The sequence below is a fragment of the Coenobita brevimanus genome, chromosome 94 (assembly GCF_032717465.1).
Source record: "Coenobita brevimanus isolate Jiangsu-jjx chromosome 94, ASM3271746v2, whole genome shotgun sequence".
NCBI lineage: Eukaryota > Metazoa > Arthropoda > Malacostraca > Decapoda > Coenobitidae > Coenobita > Coenobita brevimanus.
Window position 1 is genome coordinate 11,938,994 of NC_137047.1, and position 23,064 is coordinate 11,962,057.

At 43.1% G+C, this 23,064-nt stretch overlaps 1 protein-coding gene across 1 annotated transcript in view; it reads right to left on the reverse strand.

Moving 5' to 3' along the window:
• Nucleotides 1-2,072: 2,072 nt before the first annotated feature.
• Hers (Histone gene-specific Epigenetic Repressor in late S phase) overlaps nt 2,073-23,064 on the reverse strand; it is a 33,139-nt gene continuing 12,147 nt past the window's right edge. The window contains exons 3-10 of the mRNA XM_080282824.1: nt 16,852-17,221; nt 15,898-16,320; nt 14,133-14,717; nt 13,669-13,800; nt 9,593-13,566; nt 4,854-5,016; nt 4,039-4,207; nt 2,073-2,259 (exon numbers count right to left, since the gene is read on the reverse strand). Of these exons, the coding sequence (XP_080138950.1) occupies nt 2,073-2,259; nt 4,039-4,207; nt 4,854-5,016; nt 9,593-13,566; nt 13,669-13,800; nt 14,133-14,717; nt 15,898-16,320; nt 16,852-17,221 (6,003 nt within the window). The remainder of the gene's footprint in view (nt 2,260-4,038; nt 4,208-4,853; nt 5,017-9,592; nt 13,567-13,668; nt 13,801-14,132; nt 14,718-15,897; nt 16,321-16,851; nt 17,222-23,064) is intronic.

Below are 23,064 nucleotides of genomic sequence, written 5' to 3' on the forward strand. Positions count from 1 at the left end.
GATTCCAGAGTACTCATAGCACTTTCATCAAGGCTTTAACAGCTTAACTGTGAACTTCATAGCCTCAGAAGTTCAGAAAAAAAAAAAAAAAAAAAAAAGTGAATATTGTGTACATCTTAGTTTCTAATGTACAGTACTGTACAGTAATCTAAGCTCCTTCAGAAACTGAAATCACAGGTTACAGTATTGCAATAGTAACCTCTTTACAGAGTTCCCTATTTAAGTTTTACAGTATTGCTCCCAATTGGATTTTGTGCCGATGAAAAGTATCACCATTTGCTGTTTATCCACAGAACAACCTATCATTCTGTAAATTAATAAGTGATATTAGTTACAGTCAAAATAATGGGCCCAGTGGGATTTTGACACTGATATATAGTCTTACACACTTGCTTCAGATCTGATCCTTCTTCTGTCAGTTGTACAAGCATATCCTTTGTCACATGCTGGAGAAAGCAAAAATGAGCCAGGGACTCACTAGTTCAGAGGCTTGTAATCTTTGAATGGTTCTGCAACCCACAATTTTAATCTGAGCTTCTGAGGCTTTATTCAAGATACAGTTGGTACACAGACATACTCTCAAGAACACCCATTACAATAAAGGATGGGAAACAAACATGTCTGGTTGTCTCTCTCAATGACTTTATAGGATATGCTCTTTGCGGTTAGTTTCAGTTGCTAGTTTGTAGGATAAAAACTGTACAAAATGAAATAAAAAACCTGAATTATTGCTAATATTCACATGTATGTACCTAACACTGATTGTCAAAGAAAAGGAAAACTATCAAATTAAAATTATAACAATTAATATAAACTTGGCTGTATTAGACTTGCAACAATTATATACTTGATTACAAAACAATTTATACACTTATAATCAGTTAAACTAAAATATCCCTTGTTAATAACATACTTACTGAAGAGACTGGGTTCAGTGGAATATTAAGCAATATAAATAATTTCAGGTAAAAAAAAAAAAAAAAAAAAAAAAAAAAAAAAAAAAAAGCTGTACCTCCTTGCTATTACAATGCCAATGTACTTACTGGCCAGCAAAGTATGGCTAATTAGGCATAAAACATTCAGCGAGATGTGTGTCCAACAATTGTAGAAAACAAGTATTCAACAAATGAGCAGCTTCACATTTGTTGTGGCCATTCTTCTAATCACCACCGTTTTTTTTCCCAATTTTGACTAGCCTATTTGACTTTCTATTTTGTTTCTCTTTGCAGCAACCAATGTTTTCCTATGTTAATCAACTGCCCCCATTCACCTGGATGACCCAGGAAACTGGTTATCTAACTACGAGCTGGGGAAAGTTCAGGAAGAAGTATAAACCTACAGGCTTTCTTGAACACAGCGTATTTGGCTAGACAAGAATCATAGGAATATAAATAGTTCAAGGATAATGTGAAACTTTGGTTCAGAAAATAACTTGTTAAAAATTAAATAAGGTAGCCTGCTCAACTCTCACAACTGTTAAGCAAGGTATTTAAAACTGGCAATGAGGAAATATTCCTTCTCTAAGTATAGCTACAGTATTTGTCATAAATAAGTCTTGACTAAACAGTCATTCTGGTGATACTGAATAGTTGCTCACCACAAGCATTGCATACATATAAAATTTGTTTTGTACAAACCTATTAGTGTAGATCATGAAAAAATACTTATTGTGACACTACAGTTAGAGACCCACTGGCAGTAATCTTGAGGATGACAATCACTTGCTTCTTGCGCTCCTTAACATATTTGATTTTCATTCCCACTCCTCACTCATATAGTTTATAAATACTAATATATAAATATTTATATATATATATTTATGTATATATCCATCCTTATATTTCTTTTTCACTAAGTTAAATAAATTTATCTGTAATGCCTTCAAGAGTATATAAATTCTCAGTTTAAATTGGCCACAAGATAATGAGGGCATTTAGTTCAAACAATGTTGTCTCATCACCACCACCACTGGTTTCGCTAACACCATCACCACCTACCGACACACACTCACTGCCTGCATAGTCTTTGACCTGCCCCTCCTCCTCCCCCTCCCCCTCCCCCATGACGCACCCTCAGTAAGGATTCTTGAGTAACCTCTTGATTCGGTAGTCATAGACACGACGGCAAAAGAAGAGCAGCTCAGGCACCACACAGCCAGGGGGCTGGCGATCCTTGCGACAATACCCCTCCTCTGGGTCTGGTACAGGAGTGGCCACAGGGCACACTCCCTCTTGGAACAGGCGTAGAAAGCGTCGGTATCTGGAAGAAATGCTGTGTTACTTAGGGAAGGCACACTGTACATTATGGGTACAGTGGCAAACAGTATGTACTATAGGAAGGCAGTTAATGTGGTATAGGACTGTTATATGGGTTGTTGTTGTTGTGCTGCCCCAGTCTGTCTGATCAAGCTAACCCATCAACTGGAGGCAAGCAACCACACCTGCAGGGCAATTAATCAATGCTCCCATGCGACTAACAGTACCTTGCCAGAGTGGGGTGCAGGGATTAGTGCAGAGGTTTGGTTCCTGGGTGATTGCCAAACTTATCTCTCCACCCAGCTAACAGGAACACCAAAGTAGGCTCCATGGCACTAAGTTATTTTGTTAAAATGTTTACCACACAGAGTTCTAAATGGTTTCCTGGGCTATATGAGACCATTTGGCTTGTCACTCAGTGTACAGACACCTGAAGTGAAGAGAAGAGTAATAAACAGTGATGGCAAGGATGGGAGAAATAGGAAGAGAGGAGGACAGACACAGAAAAAGAATGATAGACATGAAGGAAGAAGTTGGGAGCATTACATCAAGAGTAATGGACACTCCAACCTACCACCAAGTTATATGGGTTGCAGCAGTTAACAAGGAATAAGTAGGCAGCATTACATCAAGTGGGTGGATGATGGGCACCCCAGCCTACCATAGGTCACAGCAGTTAATGCCCTGTTGGAATGTTATAATGTGATTATGTTGATGCTGTGGTCCCAGACTCATCCGGACATGTACCTGATGGACTACAGGATTCTGGCCACTTCAGCCTGGGTAAAGTAGATCTTTTATGGAGGTTTTACTGAAGGCTTGTCCATACTGTGAGGTACACAGGGAGAGTGTGTTGTAGTGTGATGAACAGTGTTTCACCTAGTTATTCATACACATTCCGTCAGTGCCCAAGTGTTATTAAATTTGTATTTCTTAATGTTGCCCTTCAGAATGTGTTTTCTGTCTACACTAATGATTTTGCCCATCTGCATTGTTTATTACTCCTATGTTTAGTATTTTCTGTCCTTTTGGTTGTGTAGTATGTGCCTAGGCATCAACATCACCACCTGTTGTTGTGTCTGATAAGTAACTAAAGAGGTTGGTAAGTTGAGGAGTACTGTATACATGTTTGATGCTAAAGAAACTGCTAGGGGGATTTATATACCAGTTTTAATTATTTACTTTCTTATTTAGCTTTAATTTTGTGGATTATACTTCTGAAATGTCATATGGCAGAAGTGTATATGGGATGTGTCTGAAGACTTTTAACTGTAGGCCTTCTGTCCTACAAGTGATACTCTTCAACTTTAGGTTGGTTTTGGTTTCATAATTTCTACTCCACACTAATCCCCTAATCCCCACACCTCGCTGTGGTGAGGTACTGTCTGTTGTATGGGAACATCAACTGCATGGGATGGCCCTGCAGGAGTGGTTGCTTGCCTGAGGTTGATGGGTCTGCTTGATCAGGCAGACTGGGGTAGCACAACACTGGTGTCTTGTTAAGGCTATGTATCAGGAAATGAGTACAATAATTTTATCTTAAATTTTTGAACATGACTCATCATCAAGCCTAAGTCTGAAATTTAATCATTTCATGTTATTTTACAAAAGTGAAAAAGAGTAGTGAAGGGTTAAAAAATGAGAAGTATGACTAGAATGATAAGGGTAGGATTAATGAATGATAATGATATGAGTGGAAAAAAAGGGGGTGGGGGCAGGGGAGGAGGTGGAGGAAGATGAAGAAGGAAGGATCTGCTAATAAGATTTAATCCATGACCCTCACCTGCAGTACTCATTAAAAGTGAGAACATAGCATCGGTCCTCAATGCAAGCCACACTAAGATGGTCGCGGTGCTTCGAAGCAAAGATCTCGTCTGGCAGGGCATCATCCCGCTGCCCTGATTCAGTATGCTCAGGTCGGTAGTACCACAGTATTGACATCATCATATCCGCTAGTGGGTTTAAAAATAAATCAGTTCTGCAAGAAAAGGACTCTAGTGCCTCATGCAATTAAATTCATAATGTTGAATATCCAACCAAGTTGAGCCAAAGGATGGATACTGTATGCAGTAGAAAGTGTGCTTCCATGAATATCTACATATTAGTTGATGAATAATTAATCGAGTATTTGAGATTATTCAAAATACATCACATACCACCATATATATTTCACTATTTCACTTATTCCTTTTCAAATATTGAGTTTAGCAGTTTTTAGAAGTTGCAGTCATGACATTAACCTGCCAATCATTATCTGGGGTTCCAAGTGTCAGTACACTTCATAATAACCTGATGGTAGATTAAAAATTATTTTGGCCAAAAATTTTCTCAGACCTCTGATACCCTAAAATTGGTCACTGCATCCCTGCAGCTACCAGATGATTTAATTACCTCAGAGAGTGCTTTGGTAGTGAAGGGATTGCTGATAGTTTCAACTAACCCCTTCAGTTTGAAAAGTCTCTCTTAAGTGGAATGAAGTCATCTGCAGATAGCAAGAAGGAAATACAGTGAGTGAAGTCATCTGACTGCAGGGGTTAAAGACAGTAAATCAAGAGAACATAAACAAAAATATTTTATATGTAAAGAGCATAAACTTACAAGTGACAGGATCCTCCCAAAGGGATGCAATCTTGGCTACAAAGGGTAAGTCAGTTTTGCGTGTCCCTGATCTGAGGAGTACACAGTCACGTACTCGCACCACATCTCCTTCCTTGTGACGCATTGCATTGTAGCAGGTTCTAGGTAGCTCCAGTTCATCATTCTGAGAAAATTCAGGAGGACAATACAGTTTTGGGCACAGTCCAGTTAGTTATCATACATTTGCTTTTTTTTTTTTTTTTTTTTTTTCCCCCCCTATACATCCACAGAAAATCACAGAAAAGAAAATTTCAGAATCAGTGTAGTCCAAAGCATATTAAATATACATTTCATTCTCATTATCACCTGCCTATTTTGACATTCTTTTTGGTTGTTGTCCAGTAAGGTACTGAAAACTGGTTTATAAAGTTCATTACTACCTGATAAGCCTGCTTCTGCCAAGTTACAATACCAGTTACAGTTTACAGAAATAGCTGTAATATTTCTAAACATGCCCCTGATGTACAGTATTAACATATCTCTGATGCACATTCTTTGCAAAAAGTATCTGAATGCAGTAAGCACCATGCATTTTTAAATATATGACAGAAAAGTCTGAACACAGCTTTCCTTATGTATACAGTACTGTATCTGTCAGTAATGGTTAGTGCATCATTTACCAGTACATTATACACAGGTGTAATGACTTCAGAGAAGGGTAAAGCCAAAGGTTTTACATCTGTCCAACATCCAAGTTCTCTCTCTCTCTCTCTCTCTCACCATTAACCCCTTAACCGCGGGGCGTCACTTTCGTGACGCTTGGGAGCAAGGGATCATACCGCGGGGCGTCGCTTTTGTGATTCTGTGTTATTTGAATTCACCCAGGCTTCCAAGTGGGGGCTTGTATCATCTATCAGTACTGCCAATGTCCAACACTAGTCAGCACTCCTAATCTCATCTGTACTCCCATCCATTGCTGACAATTTAGCCACTTCTCCCCGTTCTTGACTCCCCTCCCTACCCCCCCTCCATTACCCTATCCTCTCGCCTGCCCAGCCGTGCTACGCTAAGTAAATCTTCCTTGGAATTTTTCACTGATTTCATCCATTGAAATATGCCCTATGCCCTATTCTTATACCAAATAATAAATACAAGAAAGAAATAAGGTAAGTGAGAGTGCCATACACCTGGAATTGGCTAATTATCACCTGACAACACCTCACATGCACTCATTCGCTAATTTTCGCCCTTGAAATATGCCGTATAATCTATTTTCGTAATAAATATACATATAAGGAGGGAAGGGAGATGCCTAAGTGATATTTACATTCACCTGGAACTACCTAATTTATAATGTATTGTCTAGATTTCCAGCCAATCATTTCACTGCTATAAATTAGCTGTGTCAAGAGGCTAACGTTGGGAGTACTGATTTCCCTATGTAGGCCACCACCCCGGCCCACCCTTATCAGTTCACTCTCATCTTCCAGTGTGGAGGTACGTCTGTTCGCTCTTGCTAGCTTCAGGGACTTTTCACCCCCATGCAAAGGGCCCTGTGACATTTACCCCCTACTAAACCTCGTGTGGAAAGAGGTAAAGGGCTGACAATTGATAAAAGAGTGACTACGATCTTTCTACTGAGTAAAACAGTGCAAGTGGAATTGTAAATAATGTGTAAATAATGTGTAAACAGCAAGTGAAAGTAATGAATGTAAATATACATGAACAGTGGAAAATAGTTTTATAAGTTACTTCAAGTGACAGTGCATAACACAGTGTAAATAAAATAGAAATGTAAATAACGTAAATAAAATAGAGAACGTAAATAGAAATGTAAATGAGTAGTACATATACCCTAGGAGTAATGAAAGTGAAAGTTTCACTCTAGCATGTCTGAATACTATGAGTTATGAGAGTGAAGGTGAAAGTGACATTCACTCTCAATGCTAGTATACAGGACGAGAAAGTGAATGCTACGTATTTTACTGAAAGAAATTGAATCCCTACAGTGACAATAAACTAATACTACTGAAGGAAACTTAAGGATAAAGACTATAGATATATATAAGTGTTGTATAGTAATAGAAATATAAAGTGTGAGGGGTTTTATGAATAATAAATCACTGAGTACCAAGAGCGAACTAGCACAAGTGCAATGGTCAGACGCGCTCGTAATTTTCATTGCTTTCACAGTGGTTTTTTTTTTGGAATATGGATCCCAAACTACTTGAAAATCATAGAGTAGTGTTTATAGTGTTAATATCTGGCTGTGGTAATCATATTACGGGTTGTCGGGAAGTGTAAAGTGGAGACTTCGTTACCCAACTTCAGAGGTCTCCACAAGTCCTACAGTAACCGACGAAGGCTCAACAAACATTCCAGGAGAAAGCTGAAGGTATGTGCCATAAGCATATGTAATTTTAATATTCTAGGACTAATAACTGATTTTTGGTAAATATTTTTTGAGAGTCTGTCGGAGCCCGAATAACCCCACGGCACACGTAAAACATTGGTAAACATGCCCGCAGTGTAGGGGTTAATGTACTCTTACTGCTGTTACACTGGCGACTATTCTTTCATCTTCTGCTTGCATGTTCCCTCCTTTAACCCCTTTGCTCGACTGAAATATTTTAATGCCATACTGTATCTTCTCAGCAGTGAATGTCAATGATGGCTATATTTAACCCCTCCAAGTACAAAATAGATGGCTACATCTCACCCCTTCATGAGCAAAATATAAATAAACAGAGAAATATTATCCGGAGAGAGCAAGAAAAAATGAAAAACATCATCAGACTGAGGGGAAGGTAGGGACATGGCCTCTCTTTCTCTCTCTCTCTCTTAAATTTTTACATCCACAGTAAGCACAGGGAGTCTTCCTCCTGTCTGAAACCTCTAGTTAGTGTGTCCAGGAATCTCTAAATGAATGCACCCTGATTTTGTTTTTTTTGAAGGGGCAATTTTTGTAGGCTTCCAGTCTTTGGTTCCCTCTGTTTGGAGCCACCTATCCCAGCTCCTCTGTCTTCTCTTTCTCCACCATTTGCTGTTTCTTGTACTTCAGCACAGTACTGTACTTTAGTTTCTGAAGTAGTTAATTCGTTTCAGGATGTTCATTGTACTGTACTTTCTATACAAGTACACCCTCATTTGCATGGGTTCCATTTGCATGAATGGGTTCCCATGTTTTACATGGGACAAACATATCTATCCCAACTCACTGTGCACAGAAAAATACAGTAGCAGACCAACATCCGAGGAGTGACCAAGGGCTCGGAGACCTAGCCTCAGACCTCAAGAGGGTAGAGGTGAGTTACAATTCCACTTATTCATGACTTATTATTACAGTATTATATTCATGTTCATTAATTATTTCTTACGTATGTGTTAACAGGGGTACATTTCTCAAGATGGCCAAAAGGAAGACTTTGGGAGAAAATTTTTGGATTTTCTTAAGACATTTTAACCAAATGGGATTGAGGCGTCTGGCAATAGATACACAGCTGGACAATGGTTCTTATGGAACAGCTTGTAAGATTCAACTTGCGCTAATTTCTCATGGCAGACTGATGGTGTAAAACAAGAAGCCTACATGTGGTGGTGCTGCTCACCCAGGGTGGAACAGCTGTGGCACCCACCTGGGAGCCTAACCTCTTCATATTTTTCTTACACCTCGCCTTGGGAATAACCCTGGTTCAACCATAGTGAGGCCATATCTACCATAAGGGGGTGCAGGATCCCTTCATGGTGTATGTACTGTACTGTACATGTAGGATGACCTTAAAGAAGCAGTTGCTTACCTGTGGTTGACAGGTCTGCTTAGCTAGACCGACCAGATTTAAGCAACAGCAACTAACAACAAAGAACTTAGATCTCATAATGGTTCTGCATCCACCAATTAACTCTTTGTTGCTTTCTTCCAGTATCATATAAACAGTTAATGAATTCCTGTGTACTGCTCTCTCCCATCTATGACATAAACTTATGGATTTACTGGGGGAAAAGGAAAAGTACCAGTCCCCTTTTTCAATAAATCATCATCATCATAATAACCCTTATTCTTGATTAAATAAAATAAAATAGAAATAGAAATAAAATATAGAAATGAAAAGAGAGAGATATTAGGATAGGAAGATAGACGAAGAGTTTGACAGTATTCCCAATGAAATTAGTGACACAATCATTCACACATCATTTAAGTCCACAGAATCCTTGCTCCAGGGATCCTGCAATTTATATAATACTGTACGAAAAAATATTGAAATACAGCATATTGTGAACATCAAGCACTCTTTTTTTCCGAGTTACCTTAATTTACCAATAAAGTACATACCGTATCTCAAGTACAGTAATAGTTTTGTTTCCCATGATTATATCAGTGCTGCATACCACAGTACAGCAGTTGTTTGTACAACAAAACCACATTGCAAAGTACAATTTATAAAAACCAAAAGTCTGAATGGGGGAAAGTGGATAAATCTAAAAACAAAGGAGGTTTTATATGTGCAATATTAAGCTGTAATAAAATATTACTTGTAAGAGGCCTCTCCTATTGGGTAATATTTTCAGGATGATTTATACTTGAAAACTAGCAATAACTGAGTTTTACAGCATATTGCAAAATTTGAGTTATGTACTGAGTGCGATACAAGGTGTTTCCTCAATTTAACTAAGTCACTTGGCAACAGCCACAATGAAATTTCAATAATTATCATTCTATGATACTGGTGCATGAAGTACAGTATGGGGATTCTTTTACTTACCCTTAGCCAGATCTTCCCTTCAAATGACTCTCCCTCCCACGACCAATTATGGACCCATTTTGGTTTCTTGACTGCCTTGCACTTTCCTTGACTTGCAGTGCTCCTACGGCGGGTCACAGCACCAGTAGTTATGGGGAGTGGAGGGGAGGTGTGAAATGGAGCAGAAGTATTGCTGACTTTTGCTGGGTCTTCTTTACCTTTACCTTTCTTGCGACCTGCACTTGGCACCTCAGAATCCACACTGGAAGTGTCACTTTCATTGTTCTTTTCTTTGAGGTAGGCCAGTAGGCTTTTTTTGCGATTGATACGTCCATTAGGAGGGAAGCGACGTGTACCTGTTTTCCCAGACTTGGCAGATTTCATTATCTTTGTGTTCTGGTTTTTTCCCATAACTGCAACTTTATCTGAATTGTCTACATTTCCTGTCTTTGTACCTGAAGTTCCTTTTCCACTAGCAGCCCCACCTTCACCATTCCGCTTTTTAACAGTAACCAATTTCTTGTCCAAAGTTTCTTTAGATTTTGATTTGGGTGCAACTACAGATACATTATTTTTGGCCATTCTTTGGTCACCTAGCAGTCCAAAAGGAGCTTTTTTCACATCTCGTGCAGCCTTGGTTAATTTAAGATTTTCTGATAAATTTGCACTTTTGGGTGAGGGTAACTCCATTTTTCTAGGTGATGAACCACTTTTCAGAGGAATTTCATCAGGCCCAGCTACAATTTTCGTCTTAAAGTGATCAATATCTTTCGGGATAATTTTAAAAGGAGATGAAGGCTTAGCTACTCCTTTAGGGGATATCTTTTCAGTTTTAATTTTTGGCAATGCTTCAGTTTTAATGCTTATCATTTTCATTGGTCCCACAGGTTTTAAGTCAGGTTTGCAGTCTAAAGCTTGTTTGGTTGGTGAAAGGGCCACATTTGATGACTGGACAATACCTTTTTTCTTTTCTTCAAAATTGGATCTCAAGGTTTTGTTATTATTACTGCTTTGATGAGTACCGTCCAGTGTCTTACTTTGGCTAAAATCATTGTCACTTACACTAACTGAGTTTTTTGAATTACTGTCTACATCTGACTTTTTTGGATTGCAACTTGGAAAGGCATTTGTGCTTTGTGTCTCAGTTGTGCTTACTTCACCACAGGAATCTCGATTTTTAGGAGGCCGACCTCTCTTACGAGTCCCACTAGTAAGATTTATCACACCTGTCTTTATGTCTGTCAGGCTTGGTCCCGACTCTTCTTTAGCGCACTTACTGATGGCTATTGTACTTGAAATTGTTTCAGTAGGACCTGAATTACTCTGATTCAGTGGAACACTATGTGGAATGTTAGGTTTTATATCTTTAGATTTATCTTCTGATTTAACCAACATCTTGGGAAGAGTGGAGCTTGTCATTAACTTGGCTTTGCTTTGGGCAGTGGCTGTTTTAACAAGTGTGGGTGTAGGCAAGGTTTGACAGAGTAAGTGTCTGTTGCCTGGTTTCTGGTAACCTTGTTGTGCTGTTGTGCAGCTTTTTACTGTATCACTTTCTTTGCTTTGCACTTCCTCAGACTGACCTTCTGTAGCACCTGTATGCCCTGGTAGACTATTTGAGGGTGATTTGGAGGAAGGTTTGACTGTACTAGTAGTGTGAGTCTCCGTGCTTGTCTTCCCAGAGTTTTGCCTAGCAGCACTAGTGAATCCAGGTATAGGTGAATTTCTTGTAACTGAGCTCATGGTGTTCTTATCCTCATTACTTCTGACCTCTGGTACAGACACATCACATGTAGTGTGGATTCCATTCGTCACAACAGAAGTTTCATTATTAACACTGGAGGCACAAGAGTTTCCAAGTGTCTCTTTAGATATTCCGGACTGTGTAGGACTCCAATCTGTATTGGATTTGTTTGAACTTGTAATGGATGAAGTAACTTGAGTAAGGGTGGCAGTGGTTATAGGTTCCAGATCAGACACAGAACTTGTAACTTTCCTTTTCTTAGCCGGCACACACTCTCCAATGATTGTACCATTCTCATCCATGGGAGGCACTGTACATGTATTCTGAGAGCCCTCTTTAACTGTTCCTCTGGGAAAGGCAGCATGAGTTGTGTCCAGCACTCTTCTGGATTTAGTCACTTGTGTATCAGAAACTGTCAGATCTACAGCATTACTAACAGATTTTTGTAATGAAACAGATATGTCAACAGCACTATTACAAGTGGCATTAATACTATGTTCTTTACTTAGGCTAGGAGTTAATCCAGGAATGATCTGCTTTCTTGGTAAAGTTTCATTTGACCAAGATATACGTTGAACATTTTCAGGAGCATCTGAGACAACTTGCGTTGAGGGAATGATACTGGGAGTCTCAGAAATCGTTGTTTTTAAGTCTTTCACATGACTTACTGGGCTAGTAATGCCTGGTACACCAGATGTACCATAAGTTCCCACAGACAGACGAGGAGATACAACAGCTGTGTTAACATGGCATCCATGAGAGGATTTAGGCACACCAGCAACGACAGCTGTCATAACCTGTGAGTTTGTTTGGTGAGGCTCCTTCACACTGGTTACAACAGTTGTGATATTTTGTGATGATGAAGCACTTGATCTCTGAACCCCAGGTGTTCTAACTGCAGTGGCCAGTGTGGACACAAGGTTTGGAACAACTGTAGTAGTGACTGTGGCAGTTGATGCAGTGCTAAGTACAGGAGGTATCTCACTTTTCATACTTTGTGCTGAGTGACCCCATGCTTTACTGTCAATCAAACTCACTCCAGCTTGATTTGCTGTTGGCTGTGATACTCTGAGAATCCCTCTATCACCTGACTGATTTTGGTGAGATGTGTGGCACGTATTGGACACAACACTGGGTTTCTTAGACTGTTCTGAGAGAGACACTGAGGAACAATGATGAGATGAAGATGGTGGCAGCTGTGAGCTGCTGACTGAGGATGATCCCTTGCATGACTGAGGAATGCCAGTGATTGCTGCTGTAGTTGCTCGAGTTGACACTGTGACAGGACAGGAAACCCCTGTGACTACAGTGGTTGGCTGTGTTGAGGCTACAGCATGACTGGGAATGCCTGTGACAATTGCTGTAGTGACGTGTGTGGGAGCAACATGAGAATGAGGCTTGCCCGAGATGACAGCTGTTGAAGCCTGGACATGACTTAAGACTGGCTGTGAAACCTGAGAAGTTACTGGCACAGGGACCTGTGCTGGAGTGGTGATTGTGTGAGGAGATGCAGAGGAAAATTCTGAAGAAGGGTTTATTGAAGACACAGTTGAATAAGACACCACATGACTACCATCACTGTCAGTAGCAGCAACAGAAGCATTACTTGACCTTGAAACATTAGCAGTCTGAGGAACTCCAGTAACAACTGCTGTAGAAACTTTTGAAGAAGCTGTACCACCACCTGCACATGATGTAAGCTGCAAAGGTAGTGAAGCAGACTGTGATGTGTCCAAGGTCATGGCTGAATTACTTGTACCAGGGGCAGCTGGAGACTGGGCCACACCAGACATGTAAGCCAAACTCTGGTGTACAGCAGTAAGTGGAGTCTCAGCAGTTCCAGAGCCAGCTGTGTTTGCCTGAGCTGGCTTAGTAGTTAGCTGTCCAGTGGGGGTTTGAGGTACCCCAAGGGTGCCAGGAATGGTGACTGTAGCCACTGCAGTTGTGACTGTGGCAGGTTGAGACTGAGAGAGAGGCACGATGGGAGGCACTGGGGCAGGCACTGGTGGAGGGGCATTGGGAGGAGGGGCAGTAGCTGCTTGGGGGTCCTGGGATGGCATCAGGGTGACTGCTGGCTGGGGCACAACAGCACCAAACACCTGGATGGTGGGTTGTGTGCAGGTGGTCATGACAGTGGTGAGGGAACCAGAGTGGTAGACTGAAGCTGCACCACAGCCCTGAGGAACCTCACTGGGGGAAGATTGAGAAGGCTGGTGTGAAGGGCGGTGCTGGTTCTGATATTGGTAGCCACTGCTGCTGCTACTACTGTTATTATTGGTGCCACCACCACCCCCACCCCCACCCCCACCACCGCTACCACCATTGCTGCCACCCCCACCACCATTCCCACCCCCAGCTCCACCCTGCCCTGTGCCACTGCACTGGTTGGAGTTGGATGAAGTTTCTGGCCCTCTACCTCCAGTAGGGGGCCAGGTATGCACGTTTTTTGAATCCATCGAACAGCATATTGTACTCTGAGATGATGGGCCTGTAAAGAAATGAAGCTATAATGCAATAGTTTTTAAAATAAACACTGTACACAATATACTAAAAAAAAAAAAAAAATGCACATTTAAAATTCAATCAAATAGCTAATTACAATGAAATCTATTTTCTAAGCTAGCAAGCTGTGCCATGCTATGGAAAAATGCCTATAAAAACAAATATATAAAAACTTATATGGCACATGACTAATAAAAAAAAACATAAAGCATTATTAAGAATAACTAAGCCCGAGCAGTAAGCACAAGACAACCACAAAGTATTTAATGGCATGCTTTTATAACAGTCAAACAAACAAACGGGGCAAACAAAACACACCTATGAAGTTTATCTTAAGAATCGTACCCGGGGGAGGATACGTGAAGACCGGTGTGTATTCCGAGTAGTGATATGTGGCGTATGCTGGGGGGGGCGGGCCAGAAGAGGTTGGGGGTGGAGGGGGTAAAGCCAGAGCCTGGGGAGGGCCCTGGGGTGGGGGATTTGGGACACATAGGGTGTAAGAGGCATAGCTTTCCTGGGAATAGTGAACACCCCCAGGGGGAGGAGGAGGGTAGGAATACTCTGCCCCTGGGGCTGCATACTGACCCCCAGAGTACCCTGGGGAGTAAAAGTATGTGGCACCCCGAGAGTAGTATTTGTCATAGGGTGGGACATGTGGTGGAGGTGGGGCTGGGGGGTAACTATAGGCAGGGTATTGGTAGGGGGGTGAGTAGGGCTCTGAGCCAGGTTGAGGTGGGGGTGCCTTGATGGGCAGTGGGGGTGAGGTGAGCCTAGATGGGGAGGAGTATGGAGGGGCCGCTGCCACTGGGGACCCCTTGCCAGCCTTGTAGGGCCCGGAGCCATCTGAGGTCCCCGCTGAGTAATTCACCTTGACCGGCATGGGGCCACTCACTGGCTGGTAGCCTGCAAGGAAATGCAAGGCTGTCACCCGCAGCATACACACACAGCTGTCTCTGTCACACCAATACTGTCACCCACAGTAAACACTGCTGTAATTGTCATGTGCTCCACAAACACTGCTGTCACAGTTATATCGTTATATCAGCCTTCATGTCACCCACAGCATAGACACTACTGTCACTGTCACCCAAAGTATACATCATGCAGTCACTGTCGCCCACAAGACACACATTACCATCACTGCTATACCTGCCTTACTGTTACCAGTGATATGTACACTCTTCACTTTCATTAGCATTATCACTCTTTGGTTCACTCTCACAACTGACAAACACATAAATCACATTCACATTTGGTACAGTACATGATCATATGCAGTATCTGACTCATTGTGCATTAACACACACACACACACACACACACACACACACACACTGTATTACACTACATTTAACAGCTGCATACAGGTGAGAGCCAATAACAAACATTACCTTCACCATTATTAGCACACAAAGGCCCCCACTGAACCACACTCAAACACACAAGCTGGGTGGGTTCGTAAAAGCACTGCTGTAGTATCACACGTGGGACAAGAGTGTGAAATAAAGTGAGGGATGAGAGAGTGAGGGATGAGACTAAAGTGATGTTAGAAGTTATTCAGGAACCCTGGGAAGTGTGAGCTGACACGTGTGTTGATTCTATGGGTAATGGATTGAAGGGTAGTAGTTACACTCACCCCTGACAGTGTTAAATACATAAGGAAATTTATTACTGACATTATGGAGACTCATCTGAGTACACCAATATCAAATGTATATCATATATTAATTCTGAATAACATCATCAAAACAGTTGGCAAGTTATTTATTTTTTTATACTGGTAAATTTACGGATCTGTGACCAAGTACTGTTAAGCATGCCTGTCCCCTGGTTAAAATGAGGCTAATGAAGGTTGTCAGATAGCAAATTAACAAGTTAAATATGCTTTACAGTACTCTGATACTTGCTAGCTAATGTAAACTGTGATTTGTAGCAGCAACCAGAGAAGGGGTCATTATGCGAGGCTACAGCTGACACGTTACCTGTTCCTGAGAAAAGCAGGTCACTCAAGCTGAGAAGCTGCACGATTCACCGCAACAGTATCACCACAACCCACACCAAACTTGCCACTGAAGCTACTCACCAGCATGAGTGGAGGCAGCTGGAGAATGAGTTGAGGGTGCTGGGGCAGTGAATGCAGAGTGGTGACGCTCCGCTTGACCTGGGGGTGGTACAGCACGGGGTGATCCAGCTTGAGGGTTAGCAACACCCTGCCCCATCCCACCCTTCAACCCTGGCGAGACTTGGTTTGGGGAAGCCAGCTGTTTGGGGGAGTGGTGAGGGGTGTGGGTGGGGTGGACAGGAGACTGTGCATGGCTGAGTGGAGTGTACCCAGGTGAGGAGTGATTAGGGTAGGAGGGGGGTCCTTGTGGGACATTTCCTTGTACTGAGCTGCCATGCTGGTTGTTTCCTGATGTTGGTGGGGTCTGAGATGGTGGTCTGTAGCCACAATGGTGGCCTGGAGGTTGGGGAGGGCCTGTGCCAGAGTGTGGGTGTGAGGGAGGAGCTGCGCCTGAGTGTGAGTGTGGTGGTGGGGCAGTGCCTGAATGTGGGTGCTGTGGTACAACAGTGCCTGAATGTGGGTGCTGTGGTTGGGCAGTGCCTGATTGTGGGTGCTGTGGTGGTGCACCACCTGAATGTTGGTGTGGTGGTGCAGCAGTGCCTGAATGTGAATGTGGTGGCGGGGCAGTGCCAGAATGAGGATGTGACTGGCCAGGACCTGACTGTGGGTGCTGTGGTGGGGCAGTGCCTGAATGTGAGTGAGGGGGTGGGGCACCACCCGAATGTGGGTGTGGTGGTGGGCCAGTGCCTGAATGTGGGTGTGGTGGTGGGCCAGTGCCTGAATGTGGGTGCGGTGGTGGGCCAGTTCCTGAATGTGGGTGTGGGGGTGGGACAGTGCCTGTATGTGGGTGTGAAGGTGGGCCAGTGGCTGAGTGTGGGTGCTGTGGAGGGCCAGAGCCTGAGTGTGGGTGAGAAGGTGGAGCTGTGGCAGTGTGTGGATGAGTAGGTGGGGGAGGGGCTGGGCCTGGGTGAGTGTGTGGATGTGGAGGTGGATAAGGCTGGTGATGGGAGTGATGATGATGCTGAGGATAATTATGAGGACTGGGGTGAGGTGGTGGTGGGTGATGAGATGTGATATGGTGGTGGGGTGCAGATGGGTGGGGGTGAGGTGGAGGAGGATGGTGTGGTGGTGGTGGTGCATGAGGGTGGTGGTGGGGTGGGGGCTGATGGTGTGGGTGGTGGGGTTGGTGGTGTGGCTGGTGGTGAGGGTGGTGGTGGTGGTGGTGCATATGATGAGAGCCTCCGGGACTCATGACGGGCTGCATGGTGGAGAGTGCACCCAAGGGAGTGTAGCTCTCACTGGCCTTCTGGGGAGATGCTGGATAGTTGTTGCTGTGTGGCTGTGGCTGTGGGGGCAGACAGGTATGAGGATACTACAGTATTACACTTAATCATCATTATCATCAACCTAACTTTTTCCCACCTAAAAATGGGAGAAGAAGGATTCAGAAATAGAGAGAGAAAAAATGTAATCATGGGTGAACTATCACTGCATTCAGTACATAGCATAATCATTACATTTTTTGTCACTGAGATTATTAAGACCTTGAAAGACATCAGACTTTAGAAATGCCCAACTGTCATAATTCTTTGGTGGTCACTGCTTTGAGCAGGGTTGATTAAACCACAATAGGGAGACTAAAATGCAAACTAAAAACTTTAAGCAAATTGATCCACCAGTGACACAATTTTTAACTTTAAGCAAATTGATCCACCAGTGACACAATTTTTGCAAGAATGCTCATAGGCAATGTGTTCATCAGTGTACTTTCCAAACTATCACAAAATGCAAATGTGTGCTTGTGTTGCTCAAGATTAACAAGTATTAATACTGTGTGTTTGACATCACAGCCTTTCAGTGCATGAACTCCTGGAGTATATAAAATAAAAAAATCATCTGGATGCAGTAACAATACAGTGAGCTAAGGTAAAGAGATATACTGATTAGATTATCCCTTACTCGCCAAGGAACGGTTACATCTGATGCAAAGTTTATGGATTGGGGATGCCGGATGTTGGATATAACTGCAAACATTTTTGCGCCATTGTTTGAAGCTGCCGCCACTTTAGCTCGTCACCAAACAGTGGTGACAGACTCCTGCCACTGCACTAAAGCGTGAGTCAGTCTGTCCCGTGCCTTGGCCAGGTGAAGTGCAATGTTTTCTAATTTGTCCTTGTCTGATTCTGCCCCCACTGCCCATGGCTTCCCTTGCTTCTTCCACTCCTGCCAAACTCCTGCCCATGGATGTGAGGAAAGGGCTTAGTGACAGTGCTATTGGGAGTGCACTGGATGAACTGTCTCCACTCTTGTCGAGAGTGGGGAAACTTCCTCTGAGAAGGGAGGAAGCTATCACATGGAGAGTGAAGTGTCATGTGCGCCCACATCTGCTTGCTCAGACATGTTGGAAATGGGCATGGAAAGGTTGAAGAGGCATACAAAAGTGACGCATCTGTCTCAGATGAAGAGAAGGATGCGTCAGTAGGTAGGGCAAGAGAAGGAAGTGTTAGTGATGATGATGGTCACCTTCTCCACAAACGCTGGCGCCATGTCTCACCACCACCACGCTCCCAGCAAGAAAGGCGCTTTCCTTCCCCGCCAAGACCCTCATCACCACAACCTAGCACCTTAAGGGGCATGCCCCCACAACCTGGCCCTTCATATGTGAGGACAGTAAGGTCTGCAGTTGCCGCAACTTGTCCACGCAACAAGCCAGCATCACCTTAGGGAGTCCCCGCTTCAGGTGAGTTATCACCCATGTCCTCCCCCACCTCCACCTCTCCTTCTCCTCCCCCCCTGCCCGTGGCATTGTGCATGCACGTGGTGCAAAGAGGCATCTCATTCCTGGCACAGCACGCCCTAGCAACCCCAGCGTCGGCTGTGTGGGAGAAAGGTGATGGCTTCCAGCCAACCCTACCTGCCTTTGATGAGACACAGGCAGGTGTTCGGAGGGAGCACCTGGGGGCAGGACAACAAACAATCCTGTCCTTCTTTCAGGCTGTATTTACGACGAGTATCTTACAGTACCTGGTGGGCGAGATAAACTTTCACCAGGCTATCTCTGTCCGCTGGCTATCATGAGGTCTCTATGACTGAGAGTGCAAAAATGATAGAATGGATGGCAATAGAGGTGGGAGAAATGTATGTGTGGCTCGCATTGACTACGATAATGGCTCATGTAAAGAAGCATGTCTTACACGACCATTGGGTATGGGATGAGATGCTCACACACCTGTCTTTGGTAAGTATGAGTATATGGCCTGTGACAGGTACTTAGCCATTCTGAAGTTCCTGCACTTCAACAGGAATTATGGCCCAGCACCAAATGACAAGCTGTGGAAGATTAGGTTTCTGCTCACCATGCAAAAGGAGTCATTTATCAGGCTTTTCCGGCTTTATCGGACAGTAGTTCTCGACGAGTTGCTAGTTCTATTCCCGGGATGTTTAGCATTTATTCAGTATCTGCCTTCCAAACGACACCACTTTAGGTTAAAGTTCTTTGTCTTGTGAAATTGCAAAACTGGATATGTGCTAAATGTAATAGTGTATTCCGGTATAGATTTGGATATACCAAGCGATGATCACCATAGGTTTTCTGCTGCTGTGGTAAAAGTGCTGATAGACAGGTACTTCCGCAAAAACCAAATTTTGTACACCAATAACTAGCACACCTCCCAAACATTGATGCAGTATTTACTTCAGCATGAGACTGGTATCTGTGGAACTATCTATGCCCGCAGATGGAATTCTCCATCATTCCCAGAAAAGACTGATAAAGGTGCCTTGCTAACCCGGAAATGTGGTAATATATTGGCCATTCACTGGCATGACACGCGAAAGGTCAATGTGTTTACCACAGTTCATCAGGGGGTTATGCAGGACACAGGCAAGACAGACTACAGGACCAGGCAACCCGTGTTGAAGCCAGATGCCGTCAGTGGTCACAGTATCAACAAGCAGCTCGTGGATAAATCTGACATGCAGACTGGAGAGACAGACTGCCTCTGGAAGTCTTGCAGATGGTATAAAAAGGAATTCATACGCCTTTTGGATACCAGTATTCTGAACAGTTCCATACTTTACAGTGAGGTTGTGGGTATGAGTCTTTCCTTTGGTGAGTATGAGAAAGAACTGGCACAGCAGCTCCTTGAAAAGTATGGACCTGTTGAGGTTGAAGGCAGAAGGAGGCAGGTGTACCAGGTGCCACCGGCTGACAGGTTGGCAAGTGCACAATACCTGGCACGGCACTATCTCGTTCACCCAGGCCGGACACCTGCAGGGTGTATGTCATACAGGCATTGCCATGTGTGTTCAGTGGCAAAATGTTGGCCCACTGCTCGCAGGAAAAAGGCTTATCATTGTCATGAGTGCAAGACTGCACTTTGTCCACAGTGCTTTTTCATTTTCCACTGTGAACGTGAATTCTAAGCACAGGTGTGTGGGAGCATGTATGTAAATAGCGGACAAAGACGTACAAATATGTGTGTGTGTGTGTGTGTGTGTGTGTGTGTGTCTAAGTAACTACATAGGTTCTGCCTATGGGTGACTAGACATTGGGTGACATGCCAAATGGTTACCTGTACACCAGGAAACCATTTACTGCACTAGGTGGTAACCACATAACCAAATTATGGCGTCTGGTGGTTTAGTGAGTAAATAAGGCACTCCAGTCGGATTGAGTCAGTGCAGATTTATATCCATGGAGTGGTTGGAGTTTATTGCTCATGTAATGCCACTCAGAGATGAGTGAGGCTGGTCACTCTCATCTTAAATGTCAGGACCAACTTGCCGAACCCTGGGCACCTACGTTCCTCAAGGGGTGACACATGACTGGATGATGGATGGATGGATGAAATTACTATGTCCAAAGCTGATATGTGAAGTCTTTGTAAATATGTTGAGCTACCCTACCACTTATGAAAGAAAACCTTATGCACACCTGTAGAAAATAACTTTCTTGGATGGCACTTATGTACATTGCTCGGCCTTGTTTTATTATACAAAATACACTAATACATCGACAAACGATACCCCTAGATGCGATACCCCGCGTCAACGATGGGGGGGTAGAAATACCACCATACCCTACCTAACAATGGCTAAACCCCGGTTTAACGATGGGTTTATATTTTTCTTTACTGATTTTGATGATATTTTAGTCTAAAACTGTGTGTTTAGGTCGATTTATAAACTGTTTTTAGACTTATATTGATGTGTTTTAGCCATAGGTGTGGTGAACACTGTCATTCTGAGGTACAGTTTTACTAAGCTTGATTTTTTCCACTTACATTTAACAATTTTCAGATTTTACTTGTTGGTTTTAGTGAGCTATTTGCAGGTGTTAGACTTAGGTTAGCTTCCTTGACAGCTATTAGGCCATTTAGATCAGCTTTAAACTTGTTTTTGGGCTCATTTGAGTGGGCTTTGGGCTTGGTTTCGGGGGAAACCCAAGGCTGGTAAACGCCCCACATTGCTTTACATGTTGAAAGTACCCCGATATACGATACCCCGCCTAACGATGGGGTTTTACCTAACCAATTACATCGTTAAACCAAGGTATGCCTTATGATATGGTCCATACGTGATATGAAGTAAAAATAGAATAAGTATAACAGAACAGAATTAGTAAGGAAAGTATTAGCTGCAGGCCAAAAAAATGTGCCAAAAAGCATAACCCACAGTACAATCATCTACCTCTTGGTATGTCACAAGTTTAGAATATGGTATTCATTACACCAGTGCAGGCTGCCTGCAGAAAAAAGACAATGGAAAGATGGAAATTTCCTCTCAAAGTGTTTCCAAAATGCAAAGTTGTACGACAGTGTGGGAAAATTGAGTAAGTACTGTATTGTCTCCTTCACGTTTTATTGTACCTGTGTGAGTCCTTCACACAAACTGGGCAAGGTGCAACTTTGTCATAGCCAGAAAATCATATGCAAGCCACATGTACCAGGTGATGACTCATGTCCACAGCAGTGAGTATGGAAAGTTGGGCAGATCGATTACTACATGGAAAATTTCTAGGCACAACGTCGGGCAGCATTATAAATATGCCACTCTCCCTGGGGAGTCAGTGTTACGTACACTCATGAGAGAGTGCGCAACTAGACCCAAGTCTTGACCTTGCGATGAGAGTCAAACACAGTCCGCCTCCTGCACCGCAAGTAGCCTTTCTTCATGACATCCCCACTAATTGATGGCACCACTTACCTAGGGATGCTTTCATTCACAAGAAGAACAGTTGGTGAGTAATATGGTCTTAAATCTGTTTCCCTAACAGCTATACTTTCTGAGATATTAAGGTTTGAAAACAATCAATTTTGGGGAAACTGCCTGTACTGGGAGGATGACCGTGATGAAAACTGCCTGGCATCGAGGGATGGAAAAAATAGGCAGATTATAAGAGGGAAGTGGAGGAGTGATTGGGTAAATATGGATTGGAGCAGATGGGGGGCGTGGAAGATGTGTTCAAGATATTCAGAGAAGAAATCTGTGCAGCATGTGAGGTGGCGTGTAAGGTGAAGAGATGACAAAAGGGGGTGCAGGGAACAGCATGGAGGAATGAAGAGGTGAGACAGGCTGCGGCACAAAAGAAGAATGCATATAGTCAGTGGATGAGAAACAGGGACATGGAAGAAGTTGAGAGACGGAAGAGAGAGAGATATGTAGAGAGCAAAAGAGAGGTGAAAAGTATAGTAAGAGAGAGTAAGAAGAGAGTGGATGAGGAATTTGGAAGGAATTTGAGTGTAAAGTGGAGAGAATGTAAGAAAATGTTCTGGAATGAGGTAAGGAGAGTTAGACAGGGTGCCAAAGAAGTTATCTGCAGAATGAAAGATAAAAATGGTAGATTACTAGTGGAGAAGGGAGAAAAAGTGAGCAGATGGACAGAACACTTTTAGGAACTGTTGAACATAGAGAATGAAAGTAATGTGAGTATAAGTGGCTGGGGAATTTGCTGGGAGATGGAGGAATGTGGGAAGAGAGGAAGAAATCAGTAGGATGGAAGTTGTGGAAGCAATGAAGAAAGTTAAAATGGGGAAAGCTCCAGGAATTGATGGAGTGTGTGGTGAAATGCTGAAGCAAGGGGGAGAGACAATAGTATAATGGATGTGGAAGATGTGCAGATTGGCCTAGGAGGAACGTGGGGGTCCCGGAGGATTGGATGTCATGTATGATTATCCCCCTGTACAA